At 35.9% G+C, this 20,361-nt stretch overlaps 1 protein-coding gene across 1 annotated transcript in view; it reads right to left on the bottom strand.

Moving 5' to 3' along the window:
* Nucleotides 1-1,567: 1,567 nt before the first annotated feature.
* Nucleotides 1,568-20,361, bottom strand: part of arhgef39 (Rho guanine nucleotide exchange factor 39) — an 82,863-nt gene continuing 64,069 nt past the window's right edge. Inside the window, exons 10-13 of the mRNA XM_088923859.1 lie at nt 11,496-11,584; nt 5,127-5,253; nt 3,983-4,095; nt 1,568-2,367 (exon numbers count right to left, since the gene is read on the bottom strand). Coding sequence (XP_088779985.1) covers nt 2,322-2,367; nt 3,983-4,095; nt 5,127-5,253; nt 11,496-11,584 — 375 coding nt within the window. The 3' untranslated portion in view covers nt 1,568-2,321. The remainder of the gene's footprint in view (nt 2,368-3,982; nt 4,096-5,126; nt 5,254-11,495; nt 11,585-20,361) is intronic.

Below are 20,361 nucleotides of genomic sequence, written 5' to 3'. Positions count from 1 at the left end.
ATCCCTTTGAGGCAATAACTGAATGAAGTGTGCAAACTAATGAGCTCACATGAACTCTTTGTGATGCTATTCAAAGCTTCTGCTGCAGCCACTTTGAGTACCTGCCTGTCTGCAAACTCTGATCTTTTCTTGTGCTTGAAGAATGCTTGATTTAAACTACTATTTTATTTCTAATTCTGTTCATGGCATTACAAAAAAGATATTATAGCTTTCTTCTTCTGTTGTTGATATATAGCCCCTACAACAAACTGCTCCTGAAAAACACTTCACTACAATTACAAACTTCTTAGGAATGTATTATGACAATACAAATTAACGTGTCGAAATGTGGATACAACTTAAATTAAGATGGCCTCCGAGCCACCATTTCTCAAAAAATTCAAGACCAGCTATACCAGTTTCTCCTTAACTTACTTTAAATTCACAATGTTAAACCAGAATTTCTTTACTATGTTGCAATTCTTTTAAGTCGTGCCCAGATTATTTTTACTTCAGCTATGTTCTTCTGCTACAGTACATGGGTAAGAACTGCTTACAAGTCTTCAAAACTGCTTGTTATATTCTTATTTTTTATTTTTCTTCCTACTTTTGGGCTTGGTCATGTTTGGAGATCAGATAGGCAAGAAATACTGGAACAGAACAAACATTTATGTCTTCTTTTGCCCTGCATCAGCCTTTAAGTTAATTTGACCAATGAATTCAAAAACCCCTTTAAAATCTATTTGTGAATCACTGAGTTTATCAACACTTAAGCCTGCTTCAGATTTGTATTTCAGACAGTGTAGTGATAAATTCTATCTCTGGATTATCAGCTGCTTGCCAAAACACAGCCTGTAATATAAATTGTTTCTCTATGAAACGTTTTTTGCTATTTAATTCCCAATGTATTCGGTTGGAACTTGTTCGAAAGCCTTTAGAATGTCTTGCTGCTATCTAGTCTCTATAGTGCATCTGGTACATTTAATTTGTTTTCCAGCTGTGACCTGTGTTGTCCAGCTGAGCCATTTACCCATTAGTTAATTACTTTGTGTTGGGAAATAATATTTGAAATAAAGCTTTATGAGAAAAAGAGAATTAGACTTGCAATGTCCAGTTTCAAAAACAGGACATTAAAATAAAGCATGACATATTGAGCCTTGAGGAAATCATCTTATTTTTTTAGAGATTATTATAATAAAATGTGTTGCATTTGAAAGGTTCTCTCCTATAAAAACACAATTAAGACCCAAAATTTCTGAAAGCCACTCCCATTTAATCATTATTCATGAATATCCTGAAAATTGTCAGAGCAACCTTACTCATTTAAACATCCTTAGGTGTGATAACAGGAAAATATGCATTAAACATACATTAAAACATAAAACAGACTTGACAGGAGCCTAATAAAATACAAAGTGAAATAGCAGATTATTTAATGTAGAGATAAACAGATTAATTTTTTTAATTATTCGAGTGTACAATACAGAAATACTATCTTTCATGAGAACGTCAATGATGATATAGTATGAAGTTTAATCAAATCAGCTTCATGATTCTTTAGAACAGATGAATTCTTAAAAAATATCAATCAAGTTTACATAAAACAACTAAACTTTTAATTCACATGATGTAATCAATCCTTCATTGTTAACACTTAATTGTGACATGTTTTATCTCAAACTTAATATAAAGTAAAACAAACAAAGATACAGCAGTAGTTTTTTTCTAAATATATATATCAGTTAATCTTTCCTAGCAGAGACCAACGTGCTTATATCTTACATTGCACTTGCCACCTCCCTGTATCATTTAAATTACCTTTTACTGATGACATTATTAGCAATACAATACATCACCCATGAGCACTGGAAGGAATTTGTGTTATTGGAATTATGTGGATACAACTTAAAAATGCTGCCAAATAATTGCACAACAAATATAAATGCCATTCTTTTGGTATGACAATCTAATTTTTCTTTGTAATATAGACGTTAAATATATAGACATTTAATAAAATCAGAAGCAATCATGCACCAATGTAACATTTAGCCTCATCTCTTTGGAATGTTAAGGTTTTTTTTTTAAACAAAGTTTTACATTCAAAGTGGTCCACGTCGAAACTGTTAGCTTTCTGTTATTAAAATGACTGAAAACAGTCTAAAGCCACTGTGACAGATCCATTCATTTGATATATAGCAAAATAAAAAAGACCAGAAAAAGAACAACAAATGCACATGATAATTATTTTATCCCTGAAACCTAGTATTTGTTCTCGCTCTACAACTTAATGTTATTTGCTCAGTAATAATTATAAGATTCATCTCTCCAAAGTTGTGCTTCTTTTATAAAATTACACAGGTGGACCCTGTGTGTTGTGGTTCTTCAGGACTGAGGAAAGAAGAGAAAAGTCAGTGTTGTTAAATTTTGGAAACTGCAGGACTGAAATGAGAGTCAAATGGGTTCTGGGAACAATGATCACCTTTATCTGTGAACCCTGCTTAAGTGACTGATATGTCCTAACATTCAGCTACTCTGAAGTTATATCCTTCAGACTTCAGCTTGACTCAGATTGGACTCCCCAGGATAAGGCTTGCAAACAATACTACTTCACTGTTCTCTGTCAGATGTTCACCATTGTACCCAGGGGCTGGAAGAAATAATGTTGCAGCAGCTGCTGAACCATGTCAAGACTCTCTTGGACTTTGCATTTACCTTTTCTAGCACGTGTGACCTTTCTCTTCTATGTGTCATAGACTAATTAATAACCAGTGTTAACCATAGCCTGATTACTCTACGCTTCTCTGAAGAACCTGGTACAGGTGGTCTGCAGACCTGCTTTGTCATCAAAGACTAATACTGTAAGATATGCAGAGAAACCAACATTTCTGCATTCAACAATGAGATGGTCTAGGTGACATCTCCAAGCAGGGTGATACATCTCACTTACTGCTACCCCTATAATGAAATATGCTGCTTAACACATTAATTACATTTGCACAGTCACCTGACCTTTTACTTATGCAGCCATGTAAGGGGATCAATTGTTTTTATCAAAACCATGACATCTGTGTTCATGATCAGAGTCCCATAGATCTCATAGCTGTTATTCCTAGGTACGAAATGTCTTAACATGTCTTGAAGTCATTTCTCGTTCAAGATAGAAGAGTGAACAAATACAGCAATTTAGTGCCACCTAGTGAGTAATGCTTTATATGTAGCCATTCAGAAGCCCATAAGCTCACACTGTATGTGGTACGTGTGACCTTAAGAAAACTGGATGTTTTCTTCTTGTAGGTATTTTCAGAATTCAAACCATACTTTTACATTTTAGTACAATCTATACATTTTTTACTTCCACACCATCAATGACCTCCTGAGCTCACTCTTCCAACTATGCGTTGTTAAGGAAGTGAACTTTCAGTAAATTTCATTTCAGAACAGCATTTCTGTGAAACTGATCCATACATTTGCAGCTAGACGTTCCATTGGAAGGATTATAATGAGGCTGTAGATACAATTTATTTACTTTGAACAAGCCCTGAGTTGTTTTTCAATATATTAAACATTGCAGAGACGCAAGAACCAATTATTCACACTATTCCATTACAATAATCACTTAATTACAGCTAAAACACATTAGTCAGTCTGTCCAAAAACAGTCATAAAACAAACAGAACCCCTTAAATCCTAATGATAAAACTCAGTGCCTAAAGGTTCTTTATACCTCTCTAAAAGATCGCACCACAGCCACTGATATTTTTTAGCTGCTGAGCACAACCTTCATTATTTTTTCTTTCTTTTCTTCTGTGCTTTCATTCTTCATGCTGTAATTGGCTGTCAGATTGGTGGTGGGAAATAAATAAATAAAATCATACAGAAAAAAGTCACCCCTATAAGTTTGACAAACTATGGGCCGCTAATTAGCAAGAAAGATAAATGTTTAATACCCCTAACCCTGGCAACACCAGGATCGGCTGTGACCTAAAGCTAGAATGTACAATACCTTTCCTTGGGAGTATCTGCCAGTTTCATTCTCTTTGATGCTGTGCTGTGGCTCCCAGGGAGGGAGAGCTGGGAGTTGGGGTTCACAGTTTGTACCTTCTCCTCTCTTTCAACCTGTGAGGAGGGGGGGTGGTGGACCGCATACACAAAAAACAACAAAAACTCAGGTTGCACCCTTTGAACAAAAGAGGAAAGCCTTGGTATTTTTTAAGAGGGGTAAGGAGGCTGATATGTAGCTCGGTTTGCTTAGCTGACTCCCTTTATCAGTCATAAGTACAGCACATTTATTCCAAGCACTACTACTAAGGGGAGAGGAAGCAGAACTCGTACCCACCTTAAGAATCTTTCGAGGCTCCCAATAAATTTACCACAGGGTTTAAACACCAGATTTATAATATCTCTAGAACTTATGACACCCACAAAAGCTAAAATTGTAAAATTCTAATCTAAAAATACTATTGATCTTAGAAGTATTTTTGTGACGGGAGAAGGGTTTATTGTTTATGCAATTATATGAGGTGTCCTTATTCAGTTCACTGTTTTTAAGCATAGATTACAATTTCTGCCAACTGCTGACCTAAATGAAACAAAGACTAAAATGAAAAAGGCATTCTGGTACCTTGTTCAGATACCTTCAACCAAATATCACAGAGCAAAGTTTCGTTACCCATAGCCAGAGAAAACAAAGAAATATAAAATGTTTTCTTATTTTTTAACACAACATTGCAGAACTTTAGTGTCACCTCCAGTCAACAGATTTCTAAAAAAAGATGGGAGCTCAGCCAAGTGCAACTGAGCGGAGTTTAGCTCCAGAAGATAAAAATGCACATTTAAAAGTTTGTGTCAGTTTTTCATGCATGTTTGATCAAAACCTGTCATCCTAACAAAAAACAAGGGGGGAGAATTGTGCATGAAATCTGGGAATGGTTTAAATGTGAATGGTAATAGTGAGAACCCTTGCTAACCTGTATAAAACAAGTCACAGAAGCATGTTTTCTAATGCTTTCTATACATATAAGGACTATTATTTTAGGATGACAGAAACTGGTCAAGGAATATGTTATGGAATTTAGATCTTGAGTTAAGGAAGGTGAACAGACAACTGAAACAGTTGCTATATTCTAGCAGACATAGAAAAAACTCACCATGTTCCTCTTCCTTCTGTATGGATGTCCATCCTTGTTCGAAATAGTCTCCTCTTCATTGGATCGTAGTGGTTTTCGAGAAAGGTCGTCTCTCTTGTGCACTACTGTGCTCCTAGATTTCAACTGTCTAATGACAGAAACAAATCTAGTATTACAAGGTTTATTTTACAGTTCATATAAGAAGGGGAAGGCCAACTTCAATAAGTGGTGAACTACTGCTGCTTTGAGAACCACACATTCAAGGACACCACTGTCAAAGCAGGTAGAGTCCCCTAAGTCATGATCAGCTTTAGAACAGCCCACACCCTAACCACATCCAGTGTTTTCTGTGGGAGCTGTATATTTAGGCCTCATGAAAGATGGTGTGCCCAATTCCATGTTCACCCTTTGTCTTTCATCATTCATACACATCGGAAATTCAAGTAGGTGGCTGTGTCAGCGTGCGCAGGTTGCAAAGGAACAAGTAAAGGTTTATTCCATGCTGAAAAGAGAAGAACAGAAACACAACGTTTCGGCAGTGGAGCCTTCTTCTGGTGGCTCATTGCATTTCTTTTCTTCTCTTTTCCACATCAGAACCTAGTGAGTCAGGTGTTGAGAGTCCACTCTGGCCATCTGGTTGTCCAATTACAGTAGAGCTGCAATTCCTCAACAGCAAACTACAAACTATCCTATCACATTACATGGTACAAACTGAATCATGGTAATTTGCTGACAAATTGGCCACCAACTTTAAAACCCTTGATCTATCACCCCAGTCAACACCACAACAATATCGAAATGACAAGACAAAGTTTACTGTCCCACAACTGAAGGAATGTCACTAAGAAACAAAATATGTTGTCAGAAATATAAGAAATACAAGATACTGTGTAGACTACCTCTAGTGTAAATTTTTACATGACTGTAACAATTAAGCTCAAGAGTTTTTTCTCCATTTGGTTCAGGCATTGTGCATTTTCTCTTTGCATAGATGAAATATTCCATTAAATTTAAAAGAATCAACCTATTAACTAGGCATAGGATTCTTGGCATGCAACAGTAAATAATTTATGAAACTAAATTAACCCATATATCAAAATTTATACATACATGCTACTTAATTATAACAGAGTTGGTAAGATGTCCATGGCTGAATGCAGAAGAGATGTAAACTTTGTGTTCACTTGCAGATTGTGAGCAGAAAAACAATAACACAGAAGGAAAGTTTTTCTTCCTTTCTGGACCAGGCCTCCTCCCTTTAAAAAATCATGGTGCCAGCTCCTCATTATACTCAAATAAGTAGAGAATTTATGGCAGAAAGCTAGACTGAAAAATACCATGTCATGACCAAAAACATATTTAATGTTTTTCAGGTTCCTGGAATGACAACTAGAACCAGCCACACCACATCAATTAGCAGACATATTTCAGCATTAGCTGACTTGTCTACAGTGGCTTCACAGCCAAAATGGTAACAAGAAATGCTGCAGTACATGGAATTTCTCAGTTCTATCAAAGTATATCCACAGGTTCAGTGTGAAACTTTTTCAGATAAATTGCATTGGAAGCAAAAAGGGAACTGAGCTAGGACACAGAAGAGGAAACATTTCATTACACAAAGAGTTGTGGCTGTCTGTCCCAGGCATCCTAGCCTGGTGTTTGAGGACCAACCTCTGAGCTCCTTCAATCTGGGGCCAGACTAAATGTGGTCAGATAGCTGCATCTTGTTTGTAACTATTCTTCTGTCTGTAAGTTGTATAAAGCTTGCAAAGGTTTAATAGGTCTATAAGGCCTGCTTTTATTAGAAATCACAAAGTAATGGAACAGAACAGAATTCTAGATACACCCCAACTGAGGTCACCACAGAACTCAAGCCCATTCATAGGAGACAGTAAGAAGAAACAGCCTCATTAAGGAATAACCGCTGAACTGTTTACAGTTTGAACCCAAGTCTCATTGCAGAAAACTGTGCTTTGGGTTACTCTGTGCCTGTGAAAATATCCCAGAGATATTTACTTGAACAAGGCTTGTAACGATGGGTGAGTTGACAATTACTGCACTGAGGCAGTGACAGTAAGTAAAAGGGAGTTATAGGACCATTCCTGATCAATTAGATTACACAGATAGTTGCTTACACAGTTGCTGCTCTGCTCTGCATTAAGAGAGACATTTTCATTGACAGATTGCATAAAAAAGATTTTAATTTATCATGTGGGCCACATCCCGTAACAATTAAAACACATTTTTAAATCTTATGTAGAGGCACCCTGCCTTTCCTATTGATGTTATAATAAAGTTACTCAATGAAACTGATGAAAAATAATACAGAAAATGGCAAAAATTGAAATAAGAAATGAGACAAGGCCCTTCGGGCCCATCTTACCCTTAAACCCATCTGGGACAAAGAATAAAAAAGAAAGATATTTATTTCTGGCTAGGCACTTCCCAGAATTTATTTAAAAACCTGCAAATACTGAAATTCCTGCACATTACATTTTTACTGTACATATGAAGATACAATTTCATTGGTTTTATAGAACTGTTAACCTTAGCACAGCAAGCAGCAATTGATGCCTTTCCGATTCTGCCATACCAGAGACTTGTTAACCGATCAGGTTGTCTGTTCTTGTTTGGCAAAGCTCTACTGCATTGGTTTTCCTATAAACGCCTGTACAGCTTCCCAGAATGAGACAGATCCTTAGGTTCAACTCTGAGACTCTAGGGGGCATTGTTTTTGAGCTTTAGAGGCAATCTGTCGCTAAAGACATTGATTCTATAAAAACTGATCGACTAAACAACCCCAAAACTGTGTCTAATTCCGCCCTGCCGTTTAAATTGAATCCTTGCAGAAACTTCTCATTTTTTTAAGTTTCACATGACAAATAAATATCACAATAACACTGTCCTTTTTTTTTCTTGTGCAAAAAGTCAATAGATCATGACATTAAGATTACTAGTATGCAATTAACTGACATAAGGCTGCAGATCAGGTTTCTCCCATGGAAATAATGAAAATAACATGAGCTAAGATAATCTGAAACTTAACTTTAATACTGATTAGTAAGTGAATTTATATTGTGTGTATTATTTATTTTAAATATAGATTAATTGCAATAAGCAGTACTTATAGAAGTTCAAATATGCCTTGTACAGTGTATGAAAAATGTGTTAGTGGCTTAATAGCAAAATTCATATTCTCTACTTTGTCAAATAAATCATGCATTTAGAACATTCAAATACATAAACACGTATATTTAAAAGATGTCTTCATCTGAATTTTGAAAACAACTAAATCATCACATGACCATCACATAAAAAAAATCTTGTGTAGGAACACTCAGTAATATGGGTCTTTGAAATTACAACAGTGTTTTAACAACATTACGTCTCGCATGGTAATGTGTAATCATACACTGTCTTGTGCCCTCTTCCCATTTTGTCCCATTTTGTAAATCACACATTTTAAAAAATATTTTTCCAAACCAGAATGTTCAAAATAAAGCTTACTTGGGGTAAAATAAGTTACAGTGAATGTCAGCAAAAGCTAAAGAGAATAATACCAAATATGTTGTTTATGTAAGTATAGTATGCTAGTCTTTTTAGGTTAGTCTCTACCAACTCTGCATACTGGGTTAGTGCAATTTTTGCCTTTCCTCTTTGTAGATTTGTTCAAGCTGTTTCTGTTTGCCTGGGAATTGCTTATGGACAGCAGTTTTCAGCTCTTTCTATGGATTCTCAAAAGGATGCAAGTCAGGAGTTTGAGTGGGACACTCAAGGGCTTTCACTTTCTTTAAACCACTCCACTATTGCTTAGCCCGTTGAAAGATTTTTTTTTGTCCTAGTTTGGGTTCTGAAGCAGTTTGTCCTGTAGGATATGCCAACACTGTGCTCCATTTATGTTCCCAACAGTCTTCAACAAGTTTCCCTGCTGATGAGAAGCAGTACTATAACATAATGCAGCCACTACCATGCTTGATGACAGATATAGTGTTGTACTACTATATGTTGGGTTTGCATCAGATGGAATGCTTTGCATTTTGACCAAAAGTTTCAGTTTTGTCTTGTCTGACCACAGACATTTTGCGACACATTTGCAGTATCATTTAGGTGATTTGTTGCAAACCCCAAGTGGGATTTCATTTTTTCGTGCTCCTTACAAGCCCCTTTTGTGGACTGGCTGAGTTATTAATGACTGATGCACATTTTCTCTCATTTTTGCCTTTGAAATGAAATAAACTATGAAGGTAGCCATTGGCCTCATGGTAACACCCTTCCTGCCCGGCTGTTCCGTGAGGAGGGACATCCTGATCCAGGCAGCGTCTCGGTTGCTTGAACTTCTTAATGAGCGACTTCACCAGAAATATTAAAGGTCTTTGCATTTTTTTTTATATTGATAGAAATATTTTCTAAAAATCTATGTCTTTCTATAAATATATCTCCAAGATGTTTAAAAACTCAAACATTGTTAAATCTTTGTTACCTGGCTGAGGAACCTTACAGGGACAGATATATCTAGTCTGACATCATGTAAACTACTATTATTGCACACAGACTGAGGCCACCCAACTAAATGTGTGGCTTCTTATGGTAGATTTGTGCACATGTTAGGTTGTAGGTAGATTGTATGGTAGATTTGTGCATGTTTGTCACAGCAATACTTACAATACTTATGCTATCATGACCTTCTATTTCACTTTCATATAATTATATATATATATTTAAATTTGGAATTACCATGGACAAGTGACAAGTGATCATGAACTGTGGGTTTCACAGCCAATGTATTTCAGTACTTTATCTATTAGTCATTACTCTGTAGTAGTAGTTACTCTGATAAGTTATTTTTGCTCACAAGTGGTCACATTACTGTACCTTATTTTTACAAATACCTTCATTACCTTATTTAGAGAAATACTCACATTCAAGCGATACCTTAAGAAAGACCTTATACCTACCCAACCATGAGAGTGAAGCCAATATCATGGCTTCTATCAAGGAACAGTTGGATGAGTAGATTTTTGAATCAAATAAACTACTGTACTAACTACTACATGGGGCAGATGGGCTGAATGGCCTCCTCTCATTTGTAACCATTCCTAAGCCCTTATGAAATAACCATGTGCACATAGTTTAAGGTCTACTGATTTTGAGAACGCCTGGCCATAAAATTGAGTTGGGGAAATTAATATCGCAGTTGATACTTATCATTCTTTGCTACCCAGGAGTGATCAAGTATAGACAGAAATTATTCCTGGTCTCCTTTAGCCAAGTCATTTAGACACAGTTTTCCATTATTAAGAGAACAGATTAGAGCATATCAATAAGTTAATGACTATTAAAGCATTATTATAAAATCTTATACTGTATTAAAACCAAAATGCTTACCAAATGTCTTATTATCACATCTTAATATTAAATGTTAATGGTATTTAAATTATCACTATCAAATATTTTAGTGCTGTGAATAATCAGTTGTTTTTTGGGCACCTAGGTTAAAAGCCTAGTATAGTTTAAAACTTCACACATGTTAATTACAGTCATAACTAAAATATTCATCGAGGAACAGCAGATCTGGAGGCAGTCTAGCTGAGAAAGGCTCTTTAAGTTGTTAGTTTTAAAATGTCTCAATTCAGCTCATCAAGGTACATGTCAAAGACTTTGTTTCACAGCTCTGATACGGATGCGTTTACATTCACTAACAGAAAAAAACCGAACAGAAATTCTATTTACCATTAACATCTAGTCTGGCATTAACATTTAGTGTTTACTAATAGATGGATTTCTTAAATGTCCATCAAGAGGATGGGAAAGAGCTCCAGAACAACTTTTTTTTTCTTCCACGTCCCATATTTTAACACTGTACCGTAGGTATGGAGGAGATATTAGGTTAGTCTTTTCTCCAGCCATCTGCTTTCCCCCACCTGCAGGGAGATTTTTATTTTTTACCCCCTCTCTCTTGCAGGTGAGCGCTTACCTTATGTAATGCTGTCTTTGCCACAGCATCTCACCGCGACCCTGTCAGCCGCAGAACAGCAGGCATGACCCTAGTAATGACCACCCTGCAGCCGCAGAGTTGGTCAGCATCGGCTGATTAAACTTTTAACAACATCCCCTGTGCAATAAAGGGCAAAATGACAACTTTGCCCATCGTCAAGGTGTCTGTATAATAAACTAATTAGCTGAACCTCACAGTCTGTGGAGCTTTTAATGAGTGCTATCGGCTGGCCTCTGTAATAATAACCCAGACTGCCCCCTTTTGGGATTCAATTAAGGCAGAGACTGTCATATGCTTGGCGTAGCTGATCAATGAATCCATTCCGACCTTTGTCGAAAGTGTTCACAAGGTCAGTGGCAGTAGCAAGGACAGCCAGCACGGTTCAGGAGACCTACCCGATGGCAGACGACAGGCTCCGGTACCAGTCATTAATGTCCTCTTGGTCACTCGACATCAGCAGAAGTTTGCCTTGCTCGAAGGTTAACTGAAAGAGAAGACACCACTACATTAATGTGATAGGTTTGCCTCTAAATGGAGTGGCTTCTGTTTCATTTAAACTCATTATTAATCTGATTTTTCTGTCTCTAGACCACTATCCGTTAACATTTTATTATGCAGCCACCCCCACCTCCTCCTATTACAGGAGTCCCTCTCAACAGCCTATGTAATTGACATAACACTGTTGTACGTTTCCCTTCTGAAACAGCAGTTTCTTCTTTACCAACTAATTTTCCCTTGTACAGAAAGCCATGTTTACCAGGTGATTCTTAGAGTTCAGTTTCACAAAGCCAAAAGGTCACACTAATTACTCCCCCTTTCACCATTTCTGTTTTTCAAAGAAAAATTCCTGTATATGCATCTAAAAAAATCTGACTGTGGAAACTAGTTGTACATAGTCAGACTGACTTCTGATTCCATTTTTTTTATAGGAAGAAAGGGGATTCACAACTTAGTTCAATATGTTTTAGCTATCTATATTTACATTGCAGAAAATATCAATAATATGACATTTTCTTTTTGGGATAATAAGGTACTGGTAAGTAATTTTTTCTAAAGATGGTACTTCCACCTCATCCAAATTATCACTGTAAGCACATCTTTTAGACAAAATCAAAAGTACAATAAGCGTAGTGCAGATGATTAATTAACATGATAACTTGGGTGAAAACTAGGGTCACACAGCGTCACTGATAAATTAGATTTATGTTTAAACATCTTAAGGCCAAGGTATTGTGACAATTTCATTTCCTCTCTGCATTTACAATAATGCTAATGCTTCCATTCTTTTTTGTTAATTGGAGAATTTCACTAAAAAATATTTCATGCAAGTCTTGAAAAACTTAATAAGGCTTAATAACAAGGGCTACCTTTACTCATCATCTTTGTGTTGGAAATGAAAGCATTTTCAAGCTTTTCATTGTGTAAAATGGAGCAAACTTACTTTTCTATCAATACTTCATATAGCAATTACAGTATGTCACATTTAGTTTATTTTCACTTTCTGGATGTTTCATGAGCTTGGGAATGGGCTACACATTGAAAGTGGCACATTTTACAAACTTTGAAATACAGCACATTTTTTCCTTGCTTGAATGATCACATCTACAATATACTGTACACATAGATATGTGATGTAAGGAAATAAGCACTGAAATCTTACTTAGCTGTTTAGTCTAGAACCATACAGTACAAAGCATTGGCAAAAATCTTTTGTGTTGTCTGTTACTATTTTCAGGTTAGCAGGAATACTTCTAACTAGTGTGGAAAAGATCAACAATCCCTTTCTTGAAGATAACAGCCCATTCCTTTGTATAATCTCTACTGGGATGTACTGGAAAGAGGAGCTGAAAAGTAACAGTCAAAGATGGCCCCCGCACTATAATTTCATAATAATTGAAGATACTTGTTTGATGACTGGTCAGGTCATGGCCATGTGGTACCCTAATGTCTTTTCTGTAATGATATTGCAAAATTGTGAAAAGGTCATTTCTGCATAATTCTTCAACGATAACTATATCATGAGCCACATGTCCAAACAAAAGTGTTCCTTTACAGACAACAAAGGTCTTTGTCTTTAAAAACAAAGACCAATGCATGAAAGTTCTGCACTGCTCTAAATCATACTCAAGAGTTACCATTTGCAGGATGGGCAACTGAAATTGCCATTACAGGTTTTAAAATGATTCAAGCCCTAAAGACTGTCAAGAGTTGTTCTCGTCTCCTGTGGTGTGAAAAGAGACACAAAAGCCACAAACACAAGTTAAACACTTGAGACTCATCTGAATTCCCATTTCCGTCTTGGTGTGCACTGTCTGATGCAGACAAGACTGCCAGTGGAATGCTAGTTTGTTCCAGCAGAGGTTGCTGTTATATAAGAAATCCCAGGCTTGCTGTTTAAAAGCACTAACCGTCACATAGCAATATGAAATCCTAAGACCAGTTCTGACTGAAGTATCTGAAGAAGACAATCTATAAGAGAAGATCTAGTTCTGACATTTCCCTACGCAGCCTGTGTGCAAAGACAGAGAAAGTGAATGTCAAATGAAGAATCTTATCCTGGTATTTATGTGACATTTTTTGCTGCATTTTTGATTTTTTTTTTTTACAGTACATGCAAATATGTTAAACATTTTATGAAAGTTTCCCTTGTATTGAAAACTCTCAGACTGAAATTAAACATGGCCTTGAAAAAACTATTATTGCCTCAAAAGTCAACAAAAGCACTGGTGAGTTGCTAGAAACAACATATTACTTTTCACGGTTTTCATAAAGGATTGACAAGACGTTCCTAAGACAAGCAGGGTTGTCCTGATCCACTGAGGTATCTAAAAAAAGAGTAAGAGACTACTAGTGCTATACTTTTGCTTACTTTGTGTCACATACAGTACTGTATCTCAGTGACAGCTACCCAAAATGTGACAAAATTACTCATAAGTAGTAGAAAAGTACTAGAGACCAAAAGATAATAAGCAGGCAATGTGAATTTACCAACAGACAGAAAGCCAAGGATACAAAACGAAATATGTATTTATGGCTTGTCACGGTGTTTTCTGGAATTGGTTAGTAAAAATCTAAAGTGGAAGGACTTTAAAGCTGTTTTGCAAAAGTAACACTAAAACTAGCGTTTGAAGCTGCAAAAATCTAACTTTTTGAATGGATAAAAGGAGTAGCACAACTTCCAATACAATCAAAGTACAGTAACAGATTAGAACCTTCCTTAGTAAAGAGAAATGTTCAGTAGAGTAACACATCAAATACCGTCTCTGCCACACACCAAAGAACAAAAATAGCAGCAGCAAAAACTAGCCTAACTCAATGAATGTGGTATATTTTGTTGCACCTGAAACCAGTATGACAAACTTCCATAGAGAATTAACATTTCACAGTAAGATACAGTATACTATACGTGACATAAGTTTGCATTTATATCAAATTCTAATTTACATGCTACAAGAAATGTGCTGAAGATTACTTAACCCCAGCGGGTTTCAAAACAGTCTCAATTTCTGTGGAATTGTTTGTGAAATGTAGTAAAATTCTGTATTTATAGTGGTGCTCTCACAGAAAAATTAAATAGATCTGTTATTTACCTTTTCTTGTGCTGAATTCAGGTAAATAACGCTATACACCAACAACATCATGTGCTAAATAAAAAGACATCACCAGCAGATCTTAGTTAAACAAGCAATGTTGCCCAAGAGGGAGTGTGTAATTTGAAGGGGTTTACTGTCTTCATAATTCAAGTATGGATTTGATTAAATCAAATAAACAATCTCCTTATACTAACAACAGCGCAACAAACAAAACAATATGACAGCTGTGGAAAATTCAAATATATGTGAAGCAGAATATAGATAGTTGGAACTCTGCTCAACTAAACACTTGGCATGGTTTCAGGTTATTTAGTTCCAGCTGGACTGTAAATATTAATAATGTACTGTAAGTTTAAATGATGCTTCACCTTGATTTCAGAAACTCAAAGAGCATACCTAGTATTATGCCATTTCAACTTAGTGCTTTTCTTGTCACCAAAATTATAAGTAGGGCTAATGAAAAATGCAAAAAGCCACTAGGCTTTAAAATGTCAGCAGTTAAATTTTACTGAAACTTTTTGCCTGCTTTGTACATTATTACATCATGCTTTCTTAAAAAAAAAATTAAGTTCAAAGCACTTTTACTGCTAGTCCAGTTTGCCCCACAGGTAGTTTTAAGACTCCCAGAGCAATTTGGTCACTTTCTTAATTGGGACTCTTAAGCTAGCAACTGCAGATGCTGGAAACTGCTTTGCTTTCTACACCACAGAGATGCAGTTAGGCAGGCAGGGCTGTGCAAAGTTCTTCACTGAAGAAATACATTTAGATATAAAACTAAATGTGTTAAGAGCTCCATTAGCTGACCAATATCTTACAAGACATTTTCTCACCAAACCTTCAGAATTTCAGGTCATGCTGTATATAAAAAAGGCTAGAAAGTATTACCCTCCTGGACAAAACTTAAAAGTACATTTTTGTTTTCATTAATATGTTTAGCATTTAATATTTATTTTTAAAAACAGAAATCTTTTTTTGTTTTGCGGTAGTTCCTGGACCTATTACTTTCCAGTGAAAAGGATTAGCACTCTTATGTCGTAAAATTAAGGGGAGCTTGAGGAGTGAGGGGGATGCAACTTCATCCCTTTAATCATCGGGCATTACCTGCTTTCATCAACATTAAAAGAGCTTTATTCCAAGATTACTCATGTCAAATAAGAAAATCAGAGATCCAACCCCAAACAATAGACGTTTTATACCAGAATAATTAGAATAGGAACCTATTAGAGAGGATTATAATTAGTGGCTAACATATTAAATGACCTTTAACATTTACCTGAAGCCCTGGTTATATGGAAAACAGGCAAGGTTATGAATGGCATATTAGTAATCTTTAATCTTTATTACTGCTGCGGACAGAATTTTAATGATTGTTAAATAGGCAGCGGTCACTAACATATCCCTATTAAAATAAAGGGGGGAAAAAAGCTCATAAAAAATTAAATGGATTAAGATTTCAAATGTACCATCATCAAAAGTATTATCTAATTATGGAGTTCAGTGAGCAGGCCAAGTGAAATGGCTGATAATATTAGTTACTCGCCACATGGGAATGGTTGAGATTTATGCACAAATAGATTCCACTTCTGTTGCAACGCAGTAATTAAGAATTTGTCAGGAAATTTGACCCTCTAGGGTAGAAATTACTTTGTAAAATAGGAATGGCAGAGCCCTAGCCTCCTTACTGCACATAATTTAACTTGATTATTTATACATCAAAGAGAGTCTGCTGTGGATGCAGTATAATATTTAAGTAGTTGGAATATTAGGGAGTGAAGCATCCAGAAAAGGAGGAAAAAAAAGCTTTCTCTTCCAAATATGCGTGAGAAAATGGAGGAAATTTTCATAAAGCTTTTCGTTTTGCATATAAATTGGTGTCTAGATTGTGCCTGTGCATTTACTGCTGTCAAATTTAATTTTTCTTTAATTCTTCAGGCCCAGATGTGAAAGGCTCCCAAGTGCTGACAGCAATTTTCCCTGCTTACAGGTAGCACCCTGGATCAATAATATGTCTTTATGAGAAATTACCCTTAATGTTATTGAGTATGCATTTTGCTTTATAGGATAACAAGGTAATGAAATGCCATTTCAGTCATTAGATAACGCTAACTACTTAAATAAAAAGGGTGACAGGCCTGAAGAAGATGTATTTACTGGCAGGAAGGAAGGGATGAATTTCTAACCTAATCTGATAAGCAGCTGAAAGCTTTTAACATTTGAAAATGAAAATTACCAGCATAAATACAAGCAAATATTATGCTAATTCCTCAGATTTTGCCTTACCTCAAGAATAAGTTTATATACATTATAATGTAACTACTGTATTCACGTAAAGACCCATGGGGAAAAATACCATCCTAACTTTGTGAGCTTGAGTTTTTTTTAATTTCACAAAGACAACAGAGAGCCACTCTTTCTAAAGCCTCCATAGAACTGACAGAATATCATATTTGCATGAATGAATTTTAATCATAACTCTTAACTGTATGAAGTGCAACTGTATAAATGGTACTCCTATACCAATGACTATGATGCTGAGAGTTGTGATTCCTGGTTTATCACCAGACACTGCTTTAAGAGACGACTGAATAGCAATGTGCTCATGTGAGTGCGATCAATTTTGATTTTTCCTCCACTAAGCTCAACGCAGCAAATGTCCAGTGGCACTGTGTGGTCATTGACAGGAATCTACATCAGATTGACAAATATTTCCTTTTAAACCCCATTTCAGGCCAGCGGATCTCAATGAAAAGAGTGCAACACTAGCTACCATGCTAAATATGATGAAATCTCTTCCTCTCAATTTCTATAATGATTTTCACATCAAAAATAGGAAAAGTATCTTCATAAAATCCAAAATACAGAGCGCAAGGCTTCAACTCATTTGCACAATACAATGAAATAGACCAAGATGTGCAGATACAGCCACAAGTGAATCCCATTAATTTTCCAACTACATGAATCTTTGTCAGTTGTTTTTTTAACGGTATAGAATAGACAACATTGGTAATATGCACATTTGTGAACTTCACAGTTCCAGAACATGAACTTAACCTCCCTAGTATTCAATGATAGATTTTATGCGTTGTTAGCAAGTACAGTTGGACAAACACATGTATACAGACATTATACAAAAGAACCAATATAAATGGAAAAATACTTGGACTCAGATTTTCAGGTGATATTCCCTCTTTACCAGTAACTGGAATTGTACAGAAATCACCATGGAGATTGACAATGAAGTGAATGCCAGTTAATCGCATTGTGGCTTTAACACATTATTGTTATTTTAAATGATATCTGTTGGATTAATGGGTATTTAAACTGAGCATGTCTGCAAATCCATGCCCTGTCAATGTCTACTCTGTGCCATGGCTCTTCTTTTTAATCATGAAGGTAAAGCCGTTATGGCCACTAAAAAAGATCATTACTTACGTGCAGAGGTCTTTAAATCTGTTTGCTTTTGAAAACCCGACTCTGTCAGATACTGTAAATTTAACTTTATACGTTATACATTTTACATTTAAAACATACACTGTTGAGTCCCAGGATCTATGCAGAGATTGCTGTTTGTGTGATGCACAAAAAACAAGAAATTTCCAAAATCTAATGCTAAGGTATTCATGTATGTGTACATTTATGTGGGATAAACCTTTACCTGTGCCTGTACATACTACTGGTCAGCACCTGTGTTTGCAACATACCAAAGACCAAGCAAAGTTCCAAGCTTTTAAGTAGCTATTATTTTCTTACATTGTATAACTAGAAAGAAAACTAAAAGAAGAGTTCACTGCAGCGTACAATCATCATTTAGAAATACCACGTGTGCTTCTCACCTAAGGAAAGATACATTGGGTGGATAATTAGCATGAAATTTCTTGAATGAAAGAAACTGGTCCTTTGACTTTGATCCAGCAGTTAACCTTCTAGTGTTGAACTCATTCATCAACACTTTACATTATACTACTCAGACAAAGAAAAAGATGTGTTGCTTTATGACTTTTTTTAATGAGCTGGACCAGAAGTCTACCTTTTTACCTATGTCATCAGTACAGCTGATACACTTCAGTTTCACTAAGGGTAAAGGATTATAAATTCTGAATTAATTTTCCATAAATGATTAAAAACTCAAGTGTTGCATGGCATGTAGCAAACAAGTGACAGTATCCAACATCAGCTCTTTCTTCCCCGTGGGCAAAGAGCCCTCTCCGCAGTAAATTAGTTTGATGGACAAATTGACACTAGTTCGTCCTCAGGGAAATATGGACCCAAAGTCAACTTGAGAGCTGTTTATTTTATGAAACAAAAAAGTGCTGAAAAAAAAGTGATTTGTTGTTTTTTTTCCCAAAATAGACCTATGAATCTTAAAAATTTACATTTTAATATTTAATACCACAGCTTAACTACTTTAAACTCCACATCCAGGAAGAGCAAACCAGTCTGTCGTTCTAAAAGACAATGGGGTGACAAACATTTTGACACCTGTCTTCCTCAGCGTAGTCTACAGTACAAATACTTGGCTTGTGATTAGCACTCATGGAATCTAACTCGTGTCAAAATAACCCTTTGGGATTTTGTACAAGAAGCTTTTCTATGGGGAATAGTTGCAACTAACTCCTTAGCTGTCTGGCAGTACCTACAAACCAAGAATTTACTGTCAGAACAGAACTGTTTATGAAGAAATCCAAAATAAAAAAATCACGATAACTAAAAACATAAAAAGGAAATGTCCAGTCTGATTTGCCACAGATCTAATTGTGATTTTGATCCACAAAATGTCATCATTTTTAAATTCTGACAATAATTTCAGTAATACTTTTTATCCGTTATGAACAGGAGGTCTATAGCCATGTTTTAAAATGCATTACTATAAATTAATACAAAAGGGCAAAAAAAGTCAAACAGAAGAAAAACAATGAAAATGTTTTGAAACCAAATATTAAGAATCTGCTTAAATTCACACTCAACTCAAACACCACAATCATTGGAAGCAAGAAGTAAGGCAAAGATTGGCTAGAATGAAGCAAAACTCAAACTGCATTCAGAAAGTGATAACTTTATAGGAAGATAACCACAGATCAGCCTTGCAGATATATCTAAGTGGACAAAGTGTGTTCTCCAAGGCAGAGGCAGCCAACTGCCAAGTAAGTCTTCTTTAAGCTTTCCATTAGCCACAATAGCAATCTAACATTGGATATCTCCTTGTCATTCAAAACTAACAAAACAAAATCCCCCTTCCTTTGTAGGGACGTAATAAAACTAGTATATACTGTACACAGGGAATAGTTAGTGAAATGTAATTTTGTTCTATTCTCTTCAGTGTGAAAGCTCGAAACCTTTTCAGGTACTTAAAAGGAACCATAATGGTGCCACCTGAGGGAGTTTTGTGATGGTTCTCCCCCTTCACAGAAGAGATTGTTTTTGCTTTGGTGTGAAAGGAAAATGGACTTGGTTCAGCAGCAGACATCCTATTGGTCTTCATTGGTTCCAGGTGAAAAGGCTAGTTTAATCAACATTAAAGCTAGGAAGTGGATAACAAAAAAGGAAAACCATCTATTTTAGTTAAACCCTCATATTGTTAGTTACTAATGATATGTTAACTTGTCTGGCACAGTCACTATCTGGCACTTTCACAGGCAAATGCCAGTGTTCTTTTACAGACATGTAGGAT

The sequence above is a fragment of the Atractosteus spatula genome, chromosome 8, assembly GCF_055471065.1.
Source record: "Atractosteus spatula isolate fAtrSpa1 chromosome 8, fAtrSpa1.hap1, whole genome shotgun sequence".
Classification (NCBI taxonomy): domain Eukaryota; kingdom Metazoa; phylum Chordata; class Actinopteri; order Semionotiformes; family Lepisosteidae; genus Atractosteus; species Atractosteus spatula.
This window is presented reverse-complemented; position numbering and strand designations above follow the sequence as displayed.